Source organism: Lepidochelys kempii, chromosome 2 (genome assembly GCF_965140285.1).
Source record: "Lepidochelys kempii isolate rLepKem1 chromosome 2, rLepKem1.hap1, whole genome shotgun sequence".
NCBI classification, from domain to species: Eukaryota; Metazoa; Chordata; order Testudines; family Cheloniidae; genus Lepidochelys; species Lepidochelys kempii.
In genome coordinates, this window is record NC_136381.1 from 214,728,285 (window position 1) to 214,744,242 (window position 15,958).

The window sequence follows — 15,958 nt, forward strand, 5'->3', positions numbered from 1 at the left end:
TGTGCCTCTTGGCCAATCAAGTATGGACCCTCTTGCATTCCCCATGAAGCTCAGATGAATATTTCTGGCACACTAAGGATGAGTAAGGAACACTATGAATATAACAAGAGTCACAGAAACAATATTGTCAGTGTAATAATAAATACAAATAATACTTCCCACTTCTAGGGGGTTTTTCATCCAAGAATCTACAAAAGTTTTTCACATTGGTTGAGTTTTACAATTCCCTGATATGATTGGGGATAGTGCTACTTACCTATCCTAAGCACCTTGGTACTTCTGTGAAGAAATGACTCAGAGTACGTTACGGTGCCATTCATAAAACCAAACTTTTATTAAATACAGAAAAAGAAAGCATACAAGAATTAGAACTTTCAAAATGCTGCACACATCCCAAATCTCTGACTTCAGTTCCTGAAATTTAACTGGAATCTTGTCTCTGCATTGACCTATGTCAGTGCAGCTCATGGCTCAAGTGACACTTGCCAGGACAGTGCTATAAATTATTTATGTAGCACAGTTTATTTTTTAAAAAAAGTGTTATTGTTGCACCTGTGACTCTTTAAATGAATCTTCACTGGGCTGGCTGATGCCTTCCACGTCCTGCCAGTCTTTTTCAGGAGTCTTGCTTGATTGCTCTTAACGAACCCATTCTCTCTCTGGATCGATTTATCCCTATTACAAATCCCTATTAATAATCCCTATGATAATAAATCCCTATTATAATCAGAGGTGATTGTTCATGAGCTGAAAGGTGAGTGGGAGGAGATTAAATTTAACACGGGCTTTCTCCTTAGGTGTAGCCAGGTATGCCAGCTCTACACCAGTGGAAGATTCCCCTATACAGATGGAATCCTTAACTGGCCATTTCAACAGGTTTTAAGCCTGTTTTGTGCAGTTGGAGTAGATGTGCTGGGACAAAGGATCTGGCCAGTTTGACTCTTCTCCCATCTTTAACTGAGCTGTGACCACACTACAGCATGCAGTCATCAGTTTAACCCCGTAATGAGGGACAAACACAAAAACTGTTTCCCTGATGTTCTGAGAAAGGCATGGAAAGACAGAATGCTGCAATGATTTAAAGGAAAGACAGGTAGTTCCTAAAAATAACATTCATGTATATGCGTGCATAAACAAAAGAAAGGAGTCTTAGTACAAAGAAAAGGGACTAGAAGCTGAAGGAGAACATCCTCAGTGCCTTGAAGGAGGGAAAGAATGGAGGGCTGCTCTACAGGCTTCACAAAACAATAAAAACAAAGTGAAAGCGAGAGACCTTTTATTTTGCCATGAAGGTTTCCTTGCCAAACCTGATGTTACCAAAAACAGGGAAGGAAATATTATCTAAAAGGACAAATCAATCCCCATATGACTACAAAACGGAGGAAAAGAAAGACAGGATTATTCAAGATTTCTGTGAGATCTGCTCTGCACAGGAGAGAAGGGTCATCAGGACACCATAACTGGTTTCCTGCTTTTCAAGCCACCATAGTTCCAGCCCAGATGGATAGCCTAAATGCTGCTTGCATTTATGACAGCTGGCTATCATCTCTAAGGGACTAGAGATCAACCAAGAATTTGCAGAGGTGAGCTCCACCTACCCCACTGGGTAGGAGAATCCTCCAGTTGTGTAGAGTCAATGTAGTTGGTAGAGGCTGTGTTGAAGGAAAGGGTCACAACTGGAGCAAATGATGCCCTAGCGATTCCTGGCTGCTGGAACTACCCATTGGGGGGTCACTGAAACAAGACATAACCTGGTGCACTACTGAGGCTTCTCTAGATTATACTGGGGTCAGACTTGTCCCTGACAGCCCCAGGATTGTGGAAGGATATAAAGATAGTATAAAGACATTTTTGCCCTTGGCCCCCTCAGTTTCTGTGCTGAGCATAGCTCTGAAACATACAAGGATTGAGCCCAGAGACTTGCATGGGTAGCTAATAGTTTACATTATTTTTTTACACTTTATAAGCATTGTTTAAAGGGTTCAAAGTAAGAAGTTACAGAAAAGAATGTGACATTTTAATAAATTCAGTAAATTGCAATGTGAGCAAAGGATTCTTAAGCAAGTCATCAATACACAAAAAACACATGACACAAGCAACTTGTAACATTTTTACAAGGCTATCTGAACTGGGAGGATATAAAAACAAAGAGGAGAAACTGTTTGGATATATACAAAACTTTGAGATTATTTGAAAACAAGGTGCTGAAGAGGGAATTGTGCCAAAGACTCACAGGCTTAACTAAAATTTGAAAAACAATCTCCATAACTGAAAACTCCTACTGGGGCTAGGTGCAGAGGCTGTGAAAGATATTATCCTTTGCCTCTTTGATTAACTGACTTTTGATAGTATTCCAGCCCAAGTATATTTTATAACTACACTGCTCTTTACTGTAGGCACTCTGATTTTTCTTGCAGATACATAGAAAGACAATCAACAACCACCAGGATTAGGTAGGTGGCATAGAGAACTCTCAGACTTATTCCAAATGTCCCCACTGTGCTGAAGCACTGAAGCACAGTGGGCGAATTTCACTCCACACCCAAAAAAACCCAAATATTACAGGTGGGGTTATTTCATTATAATTACCTACATAATGGCAGTGTCTAGAGGCCCCACTGTTTTAGGTGCTTTACAAACACATAGTAAGAAATAGTCCCATCCTTGAAAAGCTTATGATCTAAATCTATACCTTAACATTTAAAATACATTATTTTGATGTAAATGTGTAAAATTTCTGTTGGAGTTGAAAAGGTATTCAAATCATAGTGCACCACTTTAGGTTCAGATTTTTAAATGTTTGTAATTTTAGGTCAAACATCAAATGAACAGGTTGCTTAATTTTTCTAATACTTGCATAAAATATCAGTAAGCCTTGTTTGTCTCCAGACCAAATTTAAATTATCAGAACTAATTAAACTAATGTTAATGGTGAGACATAAAATAAATGTAACACAATGGGTGAAACTTGCCATATGTCATTCAACACTTATCCACAGTGAAGTGCAAGTAGTTATGAAAACATTCCATTATGCACAGATGCCACATTTCACACTTTCCTATTTGTGTCAGAATACTTTATGTTCTCTATTTACTCTCTAGTTGGTGAATTCTTTTTTTAAAAAAACACATGAAATGTCTTTACCAATTAACCAAAATTCAGTACCCACACTACCATTTAGTTTGGTGGACAAAAATCGTATACACATACTAAAATATGTAAGATCTGTTGCGCATGCAAAAATATAACATGTAAAGTAAAACGAAGGTGAGGTAGTGTGCGATACACAAAGGGCCAAATACTGCATGACTTGTGTAACTAAAATTCCCTTTAATGACCTAATCCTACAAATATTCATGCATGTACTAAACTTTAAGCAAGAGACATCAGGAGAACTACTCAGATTCATCGATTCCAAGGCCAGAAGGAACCATTCGTGGATTGTGCTGGGGCTCAAGTGGGAGATACATGGCCTGATGCCTAGAGTAACGCAGCAGTGTACATGCCCAGGGGCAGAAACTTAGGCCATCAGGCAACTTTTAGTGCACAAAATTAGGCACCACGTGAGTTTAGGCACCTACAGGGTTAGGCTGGAGCCAATCGGGGGTTTTGTGGATCTAAGTGACGCCTAAAAATGGTACATACATGCATAAATTTGCAGTTTAGGTGCCTAGATTCCTTTGTGGATCCAGGTCCGTAAGAAATAGGAACTAAGATGAAAACCAGCTGCATCAAGCTCAATCCAGTCAAGATCAAGGTGATACTAACAGGCAAAGAAAATCATTGAGGAACTGACAAGTGCTGTGACTGCATAACCTTGAGGTCCTTTTCAAACCATCACTACATATGGACATCCAAATAGCTGCAGTGTTCAGAACGGCTTTCTTCAGCTTTCAGGTGGCCTGGAGACTAACCCTACAGACAGTGCCAGCTCCAGGCACCAGATAAGGAAGCACATGCCTGGGGGGGGGCCAATATTGGGGTGGGTGCTTTTGTGGCTCTCTGGCCGCCTTTTTTTTTTTTTTTTGGCTTCAGCAGTCCGGGTGGTGTTTTTTTTTCCTTGGGGCGGCAAAAAAGTTCGAGCCGGCCCTGCGTACAGAACACAGTCCTATCCATAACCATCCAGGTGCTGCACTTGGAGCATTGCCAGAGGTGGAGAGGCAAAAGTAGCTTCACACCACCTTTGTGGTTCCATTATCCTAAGACCAGTGAGGGAGAGAAAGCAGGGTCCTGTTGTTAGGAGGCAAGCCTAGTACTTCGGAAATTTGTGTTCAGGAGTGCAAAAAAAACCACCAGACAAACCCCTAATCAGAGAGCAGAGTGATATGCAGGAGTAATGAAGGGGAGGAAAAGAGCTTTAGTTTGCTACAAAGGAATACTACTGAAAAGACCTGAAGAGCAGCATCTGGACATGACTGGACTGGTGAGTGAGAGATACTCTTTACAACTGCATTTTTGATAGACTGAAGAGGGAGTGAAGCAAGAGTCAGGAGGTCACAGAGAGATTGCTGTAGATGATCAGGGCACAGAGGAGGGTTTTGGTGGTGGAAACAAAAAAGAACAGATGCATTTGAGGGCACTTCAGAAAAAAATATCAGCACATTTTCAGGTACAGAACTGATGTAGGGAAAGAAGGCAAGAGTAAAGTAAAAAGAAAAAATTTGGCCAACAAGCCAAAATGTTCTCATTTTTATCTTATTGTACATCAGTGCCATACACATTTTCTGCCTGCCACCTTACCCCATCTCTGTACTCCTTTAGGTCCATTCTTCTTCTTTCAGGGGCGGAGAAAATTTAGTTGAATATCACTAATGAACATCTCTATTTTTTATGAGTCAGTAGAGCAACCTCATTTCAACAAAGCACCTCTGTTGAGTTTCCCTTCACTTGAGGCCACACTGGTTTCTCAGAAGAGGAGCTGGCTCAGTTTGCAGCATATCTAGTGCCATCAGCAGAAGCCTAGGAAATTCTACAAAGCCAGAAATTGGTCAGGGGTTCTCAAAATAAATAAATAAAAAATCAGGAGACCTTTGGGCTTCAAAGTTTCTGGGTCATTGTAGGGTGGACCATAAATAAGAATTGTTTTGGAAAAAATCACCATAAAAAGCTTACAATCAGAGCCTGTCTTTACAGTGAAATGTACTAGAAATTTTAAAATGAAGCCAGATATTAGCACTGACATTTAAAGCAGGGTAGGTAAAAATCAATGATTTAATAAATAAATAAATACATTTAAAAAAAGGATTTTTTTTTAAATTCGATTTTTTTGATAAAATGATTTTTGAGGAAAAAAACCTATCTAAAGATAGTTTTAATTAAGATACATTATAGCTCAAAGATATCTCATAATGGAATAGAGATTATAAATTCTAATTCTATAGTATGAGACAATATATTCATGTAATGTTTAAGAAAAGTTTTGTAAATGAGTTCATGGATTAGGGACCCAAACTTATGGGATTCCAGGGGCTTCTGTATAGATTATTTAGGTTAATCTTTCTATCTACCCAATGGGACTCAGTGCTCAGTCTAGAAGATACCATCAGAGATGCTTAGTTTTGCAGTTCTCAAACTGTGGATTTGTGTCTCCAGAGATAACATGCTTGTTAACAGCAAAAGTGTTTTTAAATAAATAAATAAATAAATAGAGGTGAGAAATAACAGACCTCAACCCTCTTGTTCCTCTGCAAATTTGTGTACACAAAGTCAATCCCTTACCTCTCTCTAAAAGTGCAAAGCTTCAAAAAAGTTCAATGAATAGAAGATTGTTGGGGGCGGAATAGATCTGGACAAGGAGAAGAAGTCTGGAGATGAATGTGAGAAGGGAGGGACAGGCAAAAGAAACAAAAGTGGAAAATCTTTGAGCAGCATATTCCAGAAGTCTTGAGGCCTTTCTGAGTGTAGCCTTCATTGATTTGAGATCCACCATACCATTCTCTCACTAGAAGGGAAAATCTATAATGGCAGCAGGCCGTAAGAGAGACCCAGTTTGGGACGATTTGAATGAAGTTTCTCTACCTGTGGGTAAGACAGGCATGCGTGCAAAATGCAAAGAGTGCAAGAAAAAAATGCAAGGCCTGGTTGCCCGAATGAAACAACATCATGAGAAGTGTTCCTTCTCAGGAGGAAGCTGCGTTGAAGATGATCAAAGGAACATGTCTGAACATGCAGGATCTTCAGGTTGGTAAACTTTTTTATTTCAGACTTCTTTCTTAAGGACTGCCTGTCTTCCTTCTGGACTATTCTTGAATTCTCATGTTTGAGCAAAAAATATAGTTGTTACTCTATGATACTATGATTTTAGATGCAGTTGTGATAAAAAATAAATAGATGAAATAGGCAGATCTTCCTTTTACAATTTCACCTTTAAAGTAGTACTGAGTGTCAGTGAATGCAATGAGTAATACTAAATAAGCAGTATGGTAATAATAATTAAATAACTGCATTGACTTATTTTGTTTAGGAGAATCCATCCTCAACATACAGGATTCTGAAGACTATCCACCTTCAAGATCACCATCATCTTTTATAGTTTCAGAGTTATCTGCCAATGATAGTGTTTCAGTCACATCATTTATGTCACATAGCCACAGTTTATCACCTGCAGCAAAAAGAAAAAAAAAAGCCTCCATCATCCAGAAACAGCCATAGATAAGTTTGTAATAAAACCCAGCAAATTACAAAAAGAGGTCATTGTCGAAAAAATTGCCCTGTTTCTTTATACAACAAACTCTCCCTTCCGTATGACTGAGAACCCACACTTCATTAACTTGGTTCAGTCATTAAGACCAGGATACAGTCCACCCAACAGAGCAGATGTCGCAGGCAAATTGCTGGATAAAGTGTATGAAAGAGAAATTGAGCAGTATGCAAAAGTTGTAGAGCATTAAATTGTTAACCTGAGTCTTGATGGGTGGAGTAATGTCCACAATGAGCCTGTTGTATGTGCTTGTGTGACAGCAGAAGAAGGGAATGGCTTCCTTACAGAAACAACTGATACATCAGGAAATGCACACACAGCAGAATACTTACAAGAAGTAGCACTAAAAGCTAGTACAAACTGTGAAAAAAATGCAAATGTCTAGTATGCAGCTTGGTCACAGACTATGCTGCAAATGTATCCAAGATGAGAAGAAATTATTTAGAAGAGAGTCCCACACTAATGACATACAGTTGCAATGCTCATTTGATGCACCTCCTAGCCAAAGACTTCAGTGTTCCAGAAATAAAGGCTAATGTTGTTGAAATTGCAAAATACTTCCGTAACAACCACTTTTCAGCAGCTCTCTGAACAAAGTGGGAGGAACCAAGCTAACTCTCCCCCAAGACGTGTGATGGAGCTCAGTAGTGGACTGGTTTGAGCACTACATCAAGAACTGGCCTAATCTGATGACAGTTTGTGAACATAATCGTGGAAAAAATAGATGGCGCTGTCACAGTCAAAGTTCTCAATATTGGGCTTAAGAGAAACGTTGAACACATGCTGAGTACCCTGAAGCCTATTTCTGTCGCCTTGAACAAAATGCAGGGAAATAGCGGTTTTACTGCTGATGCCGTTGAATTTTGCAAGGAACCGAGTGAGATTTTAAAAAGAGAAATATGCAATGACAGCGTTAAATTACAAGCATTAAAAAAACGAATGGGACAAGCACTATCTCCAGCTCATTTTCTTGCAAATATTCTCAATACTTGTTACCAGGGTCAAACTTTAACTGCTGAAGAAGAGGAGTTGGCTATGACATGGACAATCATCCCTCCATAATGCCAACTACAATAAACTTCAGAGCTAAGGGTGAACCAGTCAAGAAATATACGTTTGCTGCTGATGTTTTAAAGAAAGTTACCCCAGTGAACTGGTGGAAGTCACTTAAGCATTTGGATTCAGAGACCGTTGAAGTGATAATCTCACTTTTAACAGTAGTAGCTTCTTCTGCCGATGTAGAAAGAATATTTTCTTCCTTTGGACTAAATCATTCCAAACTGAGAAATCGTTTGAGGCCTGAAAAAGCAGGAAAGCTTGTTTTTTTCTTTTCCAGATTACGAACAAACAGGAAAATGAAGGTGAAGACGACTGAGTTAGCTACAGAAGTCAATATTTCAAGTTCCTCATGTTGACCTGGCTGACATAGTCGATTTAATTTTTCTGGTTTTTTTTTGTCATTTAACTATTTTAGTTAAAAACAATTTTAACAAAAGCAAACCTGATTTTATAAAACTTAAATGTTTAAATTCAAAAATTCATATGCTTGTTTTGTTTAATTATTATATGTTTGCTGTTAAAGAAAAAAATCCAGAATACATAACGTTGATTTAGTTAAATAAAACAATTTAAATGTCTGCCTGGTGATGTTCTCCTTCTAATACAGCATGGCAAGAAAATCTTCCAAATATTAATGATTAACCTGTTGAACTGGAGATAGTTCACCTCTCAATGACTTCATAAATATCTGCTTCAATTACCTTTGGTAAATGAAATAAACAATCATTCATTTTCTGATATAGCTGTAAAACTAATCTGAGAAGTTTTCAAAATAAATCACTTTAAAAATGTATAGTGTGTATGTTCTAAAAATGAAACCTATATCTATCTCTGAATTGTGAAGAATACGTATTAAGATCATAACAACCAACAAGAATGCACTTTTATGTAGAAATCCATAATTAAATCGAGTCTTCCTAACTAGTGATTTAAATCATGATTTAACTCGAATCCACACGGATTTAAAGCCACTTAGACTGCACGGCAGGGAGTTTGAGTAAAGAAATTATGCACATCAATTTATGCTGCATTTTGTCTATTACCCAGATGCAACATTTACATATGGACCAGCTCTCCTTTACTTCATTCACTTTTCCCCATGTAACCTCATGGAAGCCAGAACATGGTCCTATAAATTCATAAGGATAAACTGTATCAGCTACTATTGTATCTTCATGCAATGGCTGCTCTTCGAGCATCTCTCTCCTGGGGTCAGTGGGAATGAACCAATACTTTTGTGGACTAAAACGGGGTGCTAAAAGTGATATTCTTTCTCCCACTGTAGTAAGCCTCTGTTCACATTAGGATGCAGTGCTGCCAAATTCAGTCTGTTCTCCAAACCATAGAGCAGAGGCAGCCAAATTGTGGCTCATGAGTCGCATGCAGCTCTTTTAGTTAAAGTGTGGCTCACGGAGGCCCCCCACACCTATCAGACTGGGGTGGTGCGGGGGTGAGGTTGGGACCTCTGCCTTGCAGTAGGGTGGTGGGGTAGGGGTTTCTGCTCAGTGGCAAGGAGGATCTCAGGGCTTCATCCCTGTAGGGCACTCCTGCTCGGGCTTGGGGCTTCAGCAATAGCAGGACAGAAGTCTTGAGCCCTGGCAGGTGCCCCTTGGGGGCTGAAGCCCCAAGCTCTAGCAGGCATGCCCTTGCTCTTGAACTTCTGAAAACTGTTATATGCGGCTGAGAAGGTCAGTAAGTTTTCCCACCCTGCCATAGAGGGTATCAATGGCTGACTTTCCAGTTAGCAGGGCAATTTTAAGTCCTTCCTTCTGCTCCATTTATGCTGGGAAATTTGGATCTAAATGACAGGTCTCAAAGAACCAGGTTTCATCCTTTTACAAACAGTAAATTATTTGTTTCATAAATGCTGAATCACATAACTGAGACAAGTGTGTTAGATAAAGAAATGCCACATCTTACCATGCTGAATGCTGTGAAGACTATAGTTAAAAAGTGCTTTGAAGATAGGGTTGCCAACTTTCTAATCGCACAAAACTGAACACCCCCGCTCAGAGGCCCATCCCCTGGCTCACTCCATCCCCCCCCCCGTTGCTCGCTGTCCCCCACCCTCACTCAGTTTCACCAGGCTGGGGCCAGAGGTTGGGAGGGGGTGTGGGCTCCAGCTGGGGGTGCGGGCTCCGGGATGAGGGGTTCAGGGTGCAGGAGGGGGCTCTGGGCTGGGGCCAAGAGGTTCAGGGTGTGGGAGGAGGTGCAGGCTCCCGGCTGGGGATGTGGGTCTGGGGTGGGGACAGGGATGAAGGGTTTGGGGTGCAGGAAGGGGCTCAGGGCTTGGGGGGTGGGATGCCAGCTCTGGGAGGAAGTTAGGGTGTGAGAGAGAGTTCTGACCTCGGGCAGAGGGTTGGGTATGGGAGGGGGTTCAGGGTGTGGCACTAGCTGGGCAGTGCTTACCTCAAGTGGCTCCCGGAAGCGGCCAGCATGTCTGGCTCCTAGGTGGAGTGGCCAAGGGGCTCTGTGCAATGCCCACGCCAGCAGACACCACCCCTTGCAGGCAGGCACTGCCTGCACAGTTCCCATTGGTTGCGGTTCCTGGCCAATGGGAGCTGCGGAGCTGCTGCTTGGGGGTGGAAGCAGCGAGTGGAGCATCCATGGCCACTCCTGTGACAAGGAGCCAGATATGCCGGTTGCTTCCGGGAGCCGTGCAGAGCCAGGGAGCCTGCGTTTGCCCCACTGCGCTGCCCATCGGACTTTTAGTGGCCCAGTCAGCAGTGCTGACTGGAGCCGCCACGGACCCTTTTCGACCGTGCGTTTCAGTCAAAAACTGGACAGCTGGCAACCCTATCTGAAGATGAAAAAATGAGCTAAGCACTGGGACATGCTTTTCTCGGGCACCTATCACCACAGTGGGCTAGAACCAGTTGGCTGGGGCGAATTCTCCACTACCTTGTACTTGTGGCTCAGATCGGACCCGCCCCGCTTCGTCACTGCAAAACCAGGCCAGCAACGCACCACCTGGCACAGGACTAGTAGCCCGCGGGGGCCGGGGGCCGGGCACTGCTGCACGCTGGCCTCTTCAGGCCCCAGTCGGGCGCCAAGGATTACACTAGCCCTGGGCCTGCACTAAATTACACGCAAGGACAGGCCAGCGTGGACCTCAGGGGATGGGGAGCTGCAAACAGCGGCTCCGCGGCTTGGCAGGGGGCGGATGCGGGAGTCGGGGAGCTGGGGCATAGCCCGGCTCCCCATGTGGAGACCAGCGGCAAAGAGCGAGACCGCCCGCCCGCGTGCAGCCGGACTGCGCAAGCGCATTGCGGAAGCCTTCTCTGCGCCCCTCCCCTCCCCCCGCGCCTTCGGCGACCTAAAGGGCAGCTGCCGGGCTGCCCCCAGGGTCTCATCCGCTTGCAGGGCAAGGAGCCGGCCACCCCAGGGCAGGCGGGAGTGACGCGCTAGGCCCATGCGGGGAGCGGCCGCCCACTCAGCCTGGGCGAGTCGGGCCAGTCCCGGGGGGGAGGCTGGATTCTCTGGATCGCGGACGTTGCAGGGGAGATAAGCGACGCGGGTGGGCGAGGGAATCGGCCGCTTGCCCTGCTCCCGCTCTCTGCGCCCCCGCCGGGCCCCGGGTCTGGGGGACTCCCGCTGGAGCTCGGGAGCGGACGCTCGAGGCCTAGGCCCGTGATGGAGCCAGGGAATGTCTTGAGCAGCGGAGCCTCGGTGGCCGCGGTGCTGCCAGCGGGCGGGAGCGGGGAGCGCCTTGGGGGCGCCACCCCGAAGCAGTTTTGTGCCCTGCTGGGCAGGCCGCTCATCAGCTACACGGTGCGGGCGCTGGAGAGGTAAAGAGCCGCCCCACCCCCTCCAGCACCCACCCCCGGGACATGGCTCCCCTAACCCCCCACCGCACCCCCCCCAGTTCTGTCTGCCGCCTCCCTTCCGCCCCACAGTCCAGCCCCTCCTACACCTCGGGACACGGCCCTCCTTCCTCCCTCCCTCTCTGCCCCCAGACTGGGCACCCCACCCTCTGGGATTAAACTCCCTATTGCTCCCTTCTGCCTTCACCTCGAGCCACCTGCCTGCCGCAGCCTGGGGGGGCTCTGCCCCTGTCACCCCCTCCCCCAGTCCAGCGGCCACCCTCTGAGCCCCAGATCGCGCCCTGGGGTTCTGGCACCAGCTAGTCTCCTCCTGCCGCCCCCCGTTGAGAGGCGCTTTGCCACCGGCTTCACGCTCCAGGACTCGTCACCTGCTGAGTTCCCGCTCCCCCAGCTCCTGCATACTCAGCTCGTTTGCTGCCCCTTTATGTATCTCTTCTCCCCTGGGCTTGTCTGTCCTCTGCGTCGTATCCCTGGAGCTGCTGTCTCTTGTTGCATGCCCGCTCCCAAATACACTTGGCAAAGTTGGGAAGCCCCCACCCCACCTGTACTCAGAATCATAACCAATTCTATTTCTACTCCTGAAAAAAATTCATGGGTTTTACTGAGGGCTGGAGTAAACAAGTGCAGCTCCTGATGTGGTGAGCCTGAGCTGCATCCACTTGTATGATGGTGAATTTGGCTCTGTTTCTACAACAATATAGCTATTGTTAGAATTACATATTTGGGACAAGCAAGTATTTCTCTCTGATATCATCAAAATGTTTATATATTAATCAAATCCAGTTAAATTAAACAAGTCACTTCTGACTGTTCCTAATATGATTCTCCTGAGTTTACTTTTCTGCCCATAGCCAAAGCTTTTGGCAATGAAAGTGGGGTTAGTGCTGATTGACATTCCTGAGAGAGAGGGAGAATTCACATCCTCCAGTTTTGGGTGTGTGTGTGAAATGCAGTGCTCTCTATCAGAAATCACTACAGGCCTCCTTTATTCCTGCCCCTGGCATCACATATGCATTAATACCCTACCTTAATAGAAAACATGAAGTATCTTGTGGAATTAATTAAAGTTCAGTTGAATTGTAAATTGATAACTAACATAATGTAAGGCTGCATCTGTGGCTCTTCTTTGTTTCTGCTGAAGCAAAGAATTCATGTATCAGGACACTTCGGCAGTTAATATTTTTTCCATTTTACAAGGTTGCTGGATTTTAGACATGTGACTGTCTGTGGATGTGTAATAAATCTTTAATTTGTAGTCTCAAATGTTAACATACTACACAGGACTGGACCTTGCGTAATTTAAAATGTGAGAGACACATACTATAGACCAGGGGTGAGCAAACTTTGGCCTGCCAGCTGTTTTAATCCAGCCCTCGAGCTCCAAGGGGGAAGCAGGGTCTGGGGTCGCTCCATGCAGCTCCCAGAAGTAGAGGCAGCCAGGGGCCTCCGCTCTGCATGCTGCCCCTGCCCCTAGTGCTGCTCCCATTGGCTGGGAACCACAGCCAATGGGGGCAGTGCCTGCGGACAGGGCAGTGTGCAGAGCCACCAAGCCACGCCTCTCGTAGGAACCAGAGATAGGACATGCTGCTGCTTCCGGGAGCTGCCTGAGCTAAGGGCTTCCTGCACCCCTGAGCCTCTCCCCCCCCCCCACACCACAACTTCCTGCCCCAGCCCTGATCCCCCTCCTGCACCCCTCGATCCCAGCCCAGAGCACCCTCCTGCACCACACTTGAGAGCCTGCACTCTCAGCCAGAGCCTGCACTCCTTACCGCACCCGTGCCCTAGGCCTGATCCCCCTCCCGCCCTCCGAACCTCTCGATCCCAGCCTGAAGCACCATCCTACACCCCAAACTCCTCCTTCCCAGCCCCACCCCAGAGCCTGCACCCCCAGCTGGAGCCCGAGCCCTCGCCCCAGCCCGGAGCCCCTCCTACATCCTGAACTCCTCTTTTTTGGCCCCACCCCGGAGCCCCAACCAGAGCCCTCACCCACTCCTGCACCCCAACCCCAATTTTGTGAGCATTCATGGCCTGCCATACAATTTCTATTCCCAGATGTGGCCCTCGGGCCAAAAAGTTTGCCTACCCCTGTCCTGGGCTAACAAACTCATTGGCCATCATTCTGTTCAGTGCAAATGTAACAGAATATAGTTAGTGGACCAATATCTGCTATGAATATCCAAAAGTAAAATTGCACACTTTTTTTCTCATTTGATTTTGATCACCCATTTGATTTATGAATTCAGTATTCAAAATATACAGAAAAAAATACTTTCCTTGAAGGGACTTTGCAATGACCCAAGACCTTCTGGTTCCAATGCCGCCAGAGTGTCTTGTCTGTTCACATATGCCTAGTGGCAGGAGGCAGACTTTCCAATTCTAAAGAAAGGTGGGAATATACCTTTCCATACATTTTCAATCTTGCAGAAAAACCTGTGTTGTCAAAGATTAGGAAGCTGAACTCCAGCTAGTTACTCGGTTTAAACATGAACAGGTATGTCAAAGGATTTCATGCTGCCAAGAATCTGCTACAATAAATTCCTTTGAGGCTTGTCGGTTATGTCCTTCACATATTGTATTCTGGCTTCCCATAACGTATTCTTACTTGACTTGAAATCTCACATGCCAAATTCCATTGGCAGACTTGTGTGTCGGTATCACATAAGACTATTTCAGAAGTGGTATATATTAACTGAATATCTGTGTTTTTTAAACAGCATTAGGGGCCAAGTTGTTATCCTGATGTTAACTATACCTTACTTTGCCAGTATAGCCCCATTGATTTCACTGCAGTTGTGGGTGGAGTCAGGTGTTGTCACTGTTCAGTGCGAATATGGACAACTGACTAACTCTGAGTTATTAAGCCTCATGACAGGCTTAAGGTTAAATGCTGCTACTGTTCCCCTTTTCTAGATGAATAAATGGAGATACAATGCAATTAAGTGACTTGCCATAGGTCTCAGAGCAAGCCAATGAGAAGAGCTGAGGAATAAAGCCCAGAAGCCCTAACTCCTCGCTTCATATATGCTCTGATAATAGACCTCGCTGCTTTTCTGCACTAGGATAGTTTCCTAAGGACACTTGCCACCATTCAGAACTACTGCACCTGTATTCTCCCTTCCTGGTTGAGCAAGGCAACACTTTTAGGTTTCATTCTCCCTGCCATCACCTTTTTTGGGCAGATACCCGCATCTCTTTCTTTCCTGACTGGGGTTTTTCAAGGCTGCACAATTCCCTGCTTTACTATTAGTGCCCCAGCAAGTCAGACTGCCTAAGCAGGCCTGCTTTGCTTTTCTTCTCCAAGGCGATAACCAGTGTAATTGCCTACTGTTATAAAGGTACTACCCAGCTCTTTCTAAGCAAGCGAGTTTATTCTTAAAATAAAACATTTGCAGAGAAAACATTACGAACAGTGATAGATCCTTCATGCATGCTAATAAGCTTACTGAAGACTGCCCCAGCTCCAACAAGGGGTCTGGGAGGTGGCCAGTCCTTCAAACCTGTCCTTAAGGAGTGGGGCACCTCTTTGGACAGTGTGTCCTGTGTGTTTGCTGGATCAGAAAGAAGGGTCTGTGTCAGTTTCAATTCAAGTTATTTACCCTAAAATCCTTTCTTTGTTGGTCTCTGGAGAATCCAGTTTGAACCACTCTGTGTGAGTCTCTCTCAATGGTGGTACCTCTGTAGAAGTGTTACAAATTGACTGGATTTCCCTAATCAGCCCCAACTGTTGTTTGTTCCTGGAGGGCTGTGGTCACCTACTGTAATCTGCCAGGGTATAGGCAGCCTACCTTGCAGGTGGAGCCAAACCTACCCTGGTGGTTATGGTGGTAGTTTGAGTAATGGCAGGCAAAGATCCAGGGTTCAGACTCCAGTCCAAAGGTGACACTGGAGTTGCGGTTGAGGGGCCAAGCCAAAAATCAGAACTGGAGTTTGAAGCCAAAGGGTAAACCGACATCTGGTCAGAGCCAGGAGTCAGCAATCACATTTAAGCTAAAGGGTAAGACGGAGTCAAAGTCAGCCAAGAGTCTGAGTCAGGAGTCAGAAACTAGAATTGAGCTAGAGCAGGGCTTAGAGCAGTAGTGAGAGCGGGATAAACACAGCTGCAGGCATGGTACATATTGAGCAGCCACTGGAGTAGTGTTGCTGCAAGGCTCAGATAGCAGCCTGCTGGCTCCCCCTGCCCAATCAGGAAGTGTAGGGGTAGGGGCTCACAGGGCCCAGTTGAGCTTGCTGGGTTGCCTTGTGACCAGGCTGAGAGCCAGCTCTTCCCCTGATACCTTCTCCAATGAAATTACAAACAATCCCCATCCCACAATGATACACAAACTTAATATGGTAAGATCTCCCAAAGATATTGCAGGATATTGCCATATTTGT

The 15,958-nt window shown here is 45.0% G+C and overlaps 1 protein-coding gene across 5 annotated transcripts in view; it reads left to right on the forward strand.

The window, feature by feature from the left end:
* The first annotated feature begins 10,358 nt into the window (after positions 1-10,358).
* Positions 10,359-15,958, forward strand: part of CRPPA (CDP-L-ribitol pyrophosphorylase A) — a 201,668-nt gene continuing 196,068 nt past the window's right edge. For 2 of the 5 annotated variants that reach the window (XM_073333801.1, XM_073333804.1), the window contains exon 1: positions 10,362-11,548. In XM_073333801.1, coding sequence (XP_073189902.1) covers positions 11,394-11,548 — 155 coding nt within the window. In that variant the 5' untranslated portion in view covers positions 10,362-11,393. Of the gene's footprint in view, positions 11,549-15,958 lie in introns of all 5 variants that reach the window. The other 3 variants (XM_073333802.1, XM_073333800.1, XM_073333803.2) reach the window with 3 other exon arrangements.